This window comes from Bison bison, unplaced genomic scaffold (assembly GCF_000754665.1).
Source record: "Bison bison bison isolate TAMUID 2011002044 unplaced genomic scaffold, Bison_UMD1.0 scf7180017864061, whole genome shotgun sequence".
NCBI classification, from domain to species: Eukaryota; Metazoa; Chordata; class Mammalia; order Artiodactyla; family Bovidae; genus Bison; species Bison bison.
In genome coordinates this window covers 7,812,199-7,819,715 of record NW_011494633.1, presented here as the reverse complement: position 1 = coordinate 7,819,715, position 7,517 = coordinate 7,812,199, and the positions used below count along the sequence as shown (strand labels likewise).

Here is a 7,517-nt window from a genome sequence, read left to right as displayed (position 1 = left end):
CAGCATCAGTCCTTCCAATGTATATTCAGGCTTAACTCCTGTCATCTTATTGAGAATATAGTCCTGTACAAAAGTGTCAGAGTCCCCACTCTCGAAGAGTTTTGAGTGTAGTAATGGGCACTGATGAGTAAACTTGCAGTTAAAATACATATTGTCTTTATTCTTTGTTAACAGAGTGGATCAGACGGACTTCTATCTCAAACCATGTATAAAACTTGACTCAGGGATTTCCCTGGTGGTTCAGTGGCTAGAACTTCACACCCCAATGCGGGGGGCCGAGGTTCAATCCCTGGTCAGGGAACTAGATCTCACGTGCTGCAGCTAAGACCCTGTGCAACTGGATAAAGAAATGTGTATTTTTAAAAACTTTACTCAAAATAGTTCAAAGACCTAAGTATAACAACTAAACCGATAAATATCAGAGAAAAGCAAAATTAACATCCTTGGATTTGGCAATGGATTCTAAAACCTGACACCAAAAATCATGAGCAACAACAAAAAAGGAGATAAATTGAACTTTTTCAAAGTTAGAATTTTTGTGCATCAAAAGACACTATCAAGAGAGCAAAAAGACAAATTACAAAATGAGAGAAAATATTTACAAATCAAATATCTGATAAAAAAAATTGTATCTGTAATACTTAAAGAATACTGACAACTCAACAGTAAGACAATCCAGTGAAAAACTAAAGACAGGACTTGAGTATCATTTCCAAAAAAGATACACAAATGGCCGGTAAGGACTGAACAAAATCTGTATGTGTGTGTGTGTGTGTGTGTGTATGTGTGTGTGTGTGTGCGTGTGTGCACGCGTGCTCTGTTGTGTCCGACCCCAAGGATTCTAGCCCACCAGGCTCCTCTGTCTGAAGAATTTTCCAGGCAAGAATACTGGAGTGGGTTGCCATTTCCTCTTCCAGAGAATCTTCCCAACCCAGGGATCAAACCTGTGTCTCTTGCATCTCCTGCATTGGCAGGAGAATTCTTTTTACTAGAGCCACTAGGGAAGCCACCTGGTCAGAAAAAAATCTGACCATCATTCATACATAGAGAAATGCAAGCAAAAAGCACAATGAGATACCACCTGATATCTACTAGAATAATGATGATAATGATAATAATATATAATACCAATAATAATGATAAATAAACAACCAGTGTGGTCAAGAATACAGAGACGTTAGAACCCTCGTACACTGCTGGGGAGAATGTAAAACGGTGTAGCTGCGGTGGAAATCAGCTTAGTGGTTCCTCAAAGAACTAAAGGTAGAGTTACCATATGACCCAGCAACTCCATTCCCATGTACACACCCAATAAAAACGAAAACATATTTTCACATAACAGCCTGTACCTGAATGTTTGCAGTAGCGTGACACCTAGAAACCGGAAACAGATAAATGACCAGCAGCTGACAAATGGATAAACACAATATGATGTATTCAGACAATGGACCGAATTCAGCCAATGGAATTCAGCCATGAAAAGGAATGAAGGACTGGCCGCATACCCCGTGGAGGAACCTTGAAAGCATCAAGCGAAGTGAATGACACCAGGGATGAAAGGTCACATATTGTATGATTCCCTTTACAGAAAATGTACAGACTTTAAATCTGGAGACAGAGAAAGCATGTTAGCAATTACTTATTAGTGTTGGGGAAAGGCAGTAGTGGAGAGTGAGAGCTTAATGGGTGTAGGTCTCATTGTTTGTTTAATCATTTAGTCGTGTCCGACTCTTTTTGGCAATGCCCATGGACTGTAGCCCACCGGGCTCCTCTGTCCATGGGATTTCCCAGGCAAGAGTACTAGAGTGGGTTGCCATTTCCTTCTCCAGGGGATCTTCCTGACCCAGGGATCAAACCCCACATCTCCTGCATTGCAGGTAAATTCTATACCAATGAGCCCACAGGGAATTTAGAGATGATTTTTTAGAAGTTGGAAAGTAAAACATAGTGATGATTGCACAGCAATTGGGAATGTACCAACTGCCATTGAATTTTATACTTTAAAATGATTAATTTTTAGGTATTTAAATATCATCTCAATTTCAGAGAGAAAGAAGAGAAAATTTGATGTAGGGTAACTAAACTCCCTGTGTAGACATTGTTTGGATTCTAATTGAAAGAAACCAATTAAAAAACAAACAAACAAACATTTGGGAACCACTAAGGGAAGCAAAGACTTGATATTTGAAAATATTAAAGAAGTATGTTTTATTTTCAAAGTATGATGTACTATTTTGGGTATGACTTTTAATATTCTTATAGTTAGAATGTAAAGGATGTGTAGGATTTACTTCAAAACAACAAAAAGGGGGAAAGTGATTGAGAGGTAGAGAAAAATGATGCTGGCCCTATACTGTTAATGACTGAAGCTGGTGATATGTGTGTGGGGGGTCATCATGCCATCCTCTTTATTTTTGTATCTATCTGAATTCTTCTGTAATAAAAATCTAAAACACGCAAAAAAAATCATTGAGGACAGGACTGTGCTTTATTCATCAGTACTTGATAGACCCTTGGCATGAAGTGGGCACTCCAAGGGAATGAATGAATGAATGAACAAATGAATGGATAAAACCAAGCATCTCATCACAGCCCCTGCTGCGCCCTCCCTTTAGTGAACATCAGGAGAAAGAATCAAAGATCCTGAGAAGTCAAGGAAAAGTGAGACTGGATGTGTTTAAATGCAGGCAATCAATGAATCAATTAAAAACAAAATCAGAATGAACAAAGCTGGGAGAAAATTAAGTCTTGCTCACACATCTATAACCCATAAAATTCCTGCCTCTGCACTCCGTATGGCGGCTACCTGTGTGCCATCCCCGCCACCAAGCCAGCTCAGGAAGGACAAGGCTTTTGAATTACAAAAGTTTTGCAAGCCCTCTTTCTGCTGAGCACCTATTAACTTTTCTGTTTACACTGCATTAAAGTAGAAAGCTCAGTAGATTATTCATTACTATTTAAAAAGCACTCTAGCCAAAATGAAGAAGCTGCCATGACATCACGACATTTGCAAGAGTCCTAAGCCAAGCTCCTAGCAGGCAAGATCAAGGACGTGAACCCTGCTCTCCACTCATCCCTCCTCTCCCTCTACAGCCTGGACCACTTTGGCCCCATTTCCTGCAACATCCCCTTTAAAGCCCAGCCTGCATCCTGTCCTGGCCCTGAATCTCTTCTCTATACAGCAGCTGGAGTCATTTTCCTACCAGTCATTTCTCCTCATCTTGACCCTCTATTTAAATCCCTTTAAAGCTTCCTAGGACTCTATGGAAACTTCTCAGAACCCTAGCTGAGTGTCAGGGACCTGGTTCTCCAGCGGCTCCATCATGGCCCCAACCTCTCTGCAGCCCCTCCACATCCTGCTCCAGTTGCGTCCAGTTTCTTTCCCTACTTGATACTTTTCCACTCATTTTTTTTTCCCCTAGCTGGAAATATTCTCCGCTCTGTTTACCCTCAACCTTCTGTTTTTCCTCTACTGGCAGAACTGAGATCCCTTCCTCCAGGAAGCCCCCCCTTGACTTCCCCTGAGTTTGGTTCTCCCCTCTCAGCCTCCTTGTTCATCACCCATCTTCCCCATTATACCCTAAGTCCCACGAGGGCCATAGCTGAAAATCCTTATAGGCAAAATGGGTTTGTGGTTTAGTGTTCCTCTGACATCCATCTGGTTAGGATAATATCCTGCCTGCAATAATCTCTAGCAGTATGGCCTTTAGGGAATTACAGAGGCTCTCTGTGCCTCTATTTCCTCATTGGTAACACAGGATGAGGAACAGCAAGTATCTCGTGTGATCAGCTCAAGGACTAAATGCGGTCTGAGCAGGCTGCCTGGCAGAGACCTCAATCCTGCATTTGTGGATGAGGTCTTTATTGCCCGGAGCTGTTCTCCCTGGAGATGACAGAGTCCCTGATCACAGCAAGGGGAGGCAGGGCTGGGTGTTGCTCTTACTGCACGTGTGTGCTTACTGCTCTTTCACTCCCAGGACACCTCTTCTGCCTGCTGATGGGGATCCACTGGCAGGGGAGGAGGTAGAACTGGTCAGGAGGTGACAGAGCTCAGCTGGAAACCTGGAAGTGGCTGGTCTTCCAGGCTGGGGTGCTGGGTGGCAGAGGGGTGATCCTGGGGGAGGAGGCCCAGATCAGCTGCAGGAGGGAAGGGTCCAGGGGCTGTGCCGGAAGAGGTCAGGTTGGAGCCCCCTACAAGTGAGCACGAGGGGACATCCCAGGTCTTGGGGAGAGAGCCGTGAACTTGGAGCTGGAATCAGAGCCCCTGGAAGTGGGCTTTGGGCAGCTGGGCCTCTCCCAGTCCTGGGCCTGCAGTCCAGTGGGCTTGGACACAGGCACAAAACTGGCTCCTGGGCTGGCTGGTGAGGCTGAAGCAGAGGGCCTCAGAAGTAGGGTGGGCCTAGTGTGTGTAGGATGTCAGAGGGGCTTGTCCCTGGGGCCCAGGCAGCAGCAGGGCATGGAGTCAGGCAGATCAGGGCAGAGACACACAGGAAAGAGTCCAGTCCAAGGAAGGTGCTTTATTGCTGGCGTAGGGCTCAGCGCCTCCTCCTGAGCAGGGCAGACCCCATGTGCACAGGGGGCCCCAGCATTGTCACTGTCACCTTCCCGAGGGTGAGCGGGTGGGGTTGGATGGGGGGCTGCTCCTCGGTGCACAGAGGTCAGGCTGCTCCGAGGGACCAGGGCACCCAGCTCCTTCTTCAGTGGACCCGCCATTCGGAGGGGAGCTCTAGGCTTGACTGGGGTTGGTGACTTTCCCCAAAAAGATGATGCTCTGGGTGTCTTTGAGAACTATGGCAATCAGGAAGGGCCTGTTGAAGCTCAAGGGGATGTGATTGTTTATGGATGTGATTCCCACCTTGACTCCCGTGGCAGCAGCTCCTTCCGTGCCCTCCTCGCCCACGTCGAGCACGGCCTTGTGGACCACCTGTGGGGACACCAGAACATTATCCACTGGAGATGGGGGAGGCAAGATGTGAGCAGGGGCCTGAGTGCCTCTCAGGACCGACGTTCATCCACCTGCTCCTGGTCTGCACTGCACTGTCAACCTGTTCAATTTGTCTGTCCTCCCATCAGACTGTCAGCTGGTTTGCCGTCGTGATGCATAGGTGTGCAAAGTGAGGTTGTCAGTGGTGGGTCGAGGGTTAGAGAGGCACAGAGCCAGGACTCCCTGATTCTGGAACCCTCTCTGAGTCCAGAGACTGTGATGCCCCCGAATTCCCCCTAGTGTAGGGGCAGGGACCACATCAAGGCATTTTGTTTTCTTGCAGGGAACTGTCACAGTCCTCCAGGTCCAAGCAGCAGGTTTGGGTGGAAACAGCTCTCCTCCTCTCCTGTCCCAGCTGACATGTCCCTGAGGCCTTGGCTACTTTGCCTAGGACGTGATTCGCCATCCCTGAACCCCTCTGGCTTCTTAGCACTGTGTCTGCTTTATCAGGTCCCCTGGCAGGTGGGTGCAGGGGAGACTGCAGGGCTGCTCAGCACCCGCCCCCCTCATTCACTCTGATTCCTCTGCTTCTCGGATCGCAGTACCAGGACCTCTGGTGTTCTTTCCTGCTCTTAGTGTATATTCATCACGATGGCCCTGAGCCACTGTTAGTACCTATTACTTCTTACCTGCTCTGCTGGATTCTGCATGCTGGATAGGAACTATCACCTCCTTTTACAGATGAAGAAAACTGAGGGCTATAGGATTTGCCTCTATAGGAGTGAAGAGTAGAGCTTGGCATGGGGTCCACTGCTGATATCACCCAGGTCTTTCCCAGTGATGGAATCCCTTTTACATATTTCAGGGAATGTGGGGACAACCCCCAGTATGATGGTAATCCAGCTCTCCTAGGCTTGGGGAGTCCTGGAAAGGGCTACTGAATTATAGGAAAGTCAAGGAATTTCTAAATTCAAAATTAGCCACGCATCTGCCTGTCTGCCCCCATTCAAGCTCCTAAAAGAAGGATGAATTGTCCAGAATTTGGACTCACCTGGGAAACCTCTAGCTCGTGGTCATCTGTGATTCCTGACAGGTCCGCCTCCTGGGTGAAGACTTTCTTAATTTCCAGCTGGGAAAGTATGTCTTTCAGCTTATAGTCAGTGGCAATGGAAAACCTTGGTAGGTTGAGTTCATGTATCCGTCTAGGAAATATGAAAAATGAACTCATGCTTGACTCAGCTTGATCTTCCGTGGTTTACTCTCCAACCACCACCTTACCCCTGGGGGGAAAAGTACTCCTTTCCTCAAGTTTCTAGACCCATCTGGCTAACTCTTTCTAATTCATTAATTATCCTTTCCTTTCTGCAGGAGTCTAACCTAGGGACAGTGCACAGAGGTTGGGACCTGGCCCTGTTCCTCCCCTGCAAGCTTGCAGGGCACAGGAAACACCCTCCTCCAGCATGGATTCCACAACTGCTGGGAGACTGCTGCTCCACAGGCACTGGGAAGGCTTCCTGCAGGAGGTGGCATGGAGCCTGAGTCCCAGGGGAGGGGATGGATCTGACTGGGTGAAGAGGAGCTTATGAGGAGGTGGATGCACTTGCAGGAATGTGGGAAGCCTGAGGGGCTGATCCACAGCACAAGAGTGGCCTGAGTGTGTGTGGCAGGGAAGGAAGGAGCTGAAAGGGGCTTGGAGGGGACCTGGGGGGCTGGGGGCTGCAATCAAGGGACTTGGGGGCCTGAATCATCCTATTCAGAGTCTCTGTCTTGCCTTCCTGGTGAGTTCTGTGGGAGTAGGGCTGCTGCTTCTGAGCAGAGCCACCAGCAGATTCTTGGAGCAAGAGATGCTGTCTCCCTCCTTCTCTCTGGCATGCTGCAATTCTGAACTGATGGCCTCCCTCCTTCTCTCTCTCTCTCTGTGTTTCCCTTAAGACTCCTGTCAGGGTGTCTGGTCTTATAAATGCCAAATATGACGAGGCTGTGACTCCCCTTAAGCTCTGGGTCCTTTAGAAATACAGAGGTAATGATTCTCCTCGTTGTCATTTCTCATTTATTCACTCATCCTTTATCCATTTACTCAATAAGATATTACTGAACATCCTCCATGGACCAGGAGTGTGTAGATCCATGTCCCCTCAGGGCTTTAAATCAAGGTGTGTGGTGAATATTCTCTCCATTTACCACTATTTGCTGGTCTCCTGCCCTATGGTAGCTCTTGGGGTTGGAGGGGGAAGGGTTGGGAAGGGATCTCAGGCAGGGCGAGGGGGTCCTGTGTCCTGGGTCTCCTGGGATCTACAGGGTGGAGGGGTTGGGAATCAGGAGCCCCAAGGTGTCAGGTCCCCTGGATAGGAGTAGGGAAGGAGCTACAGCTTCTACATCACTTGTGGGAAGATCTCTAGTCCCTTATGGTTTATAAAGTGCCTCCCACACCCATCCCCCCTGGGTCTGCAGATCCCACACTCAGAACGGAGGGTCAAGGACACCCCTCCCCTCATAGCAGGGAGCTGAGCCCCAGAGAAGCACAGAGAGTGGCCGGGGGAGTGTGAGCCTAGGAGTGGGACTCCGGGTCTGGGGCACCCCTGCCCCCCTCATG

The 7,517-nt window shown here is 48.1% G+C and overlaps 1 protein-coding gene across 2 annotated transcripts in view; it reads right to left on the bottom strand.

Annotated features, from left to right (window-relative positions):
- Nucleotides 1-4,497: 4,497 nt before the first annotated feature.
- The window catches only part of LOC104985854 (serpin A3-8), a 9,463-nt gene continuing 6,443 nt past the window's right edge, over nucleotides 4,498-7,517 (bottom strand). The window contains exons 4-5 of one of the 2 annotated variants that reach the window (XM_010836254.1): nucleotides 5,976-6,126; nucleotides 4,498-4,924 (exon numbers count right to left, since the gene is read on the bottom strand). In XM_010836254.1, coding sequence (XP_010834556.1) covers nucleotides 4,727-4,924; nucleotides 5,976-6,126 — 349 coding nt within the window. In that variant the 3' untranslated portion in view covers nucleotides 4,498-4,726. The remainder of the gene's footprint in view (nucleotides 4,925-5,975; nucleotides 6,127-7,517) is intronic. The other variant, XM_010836253.1, reaches the window with a different exon arrangement.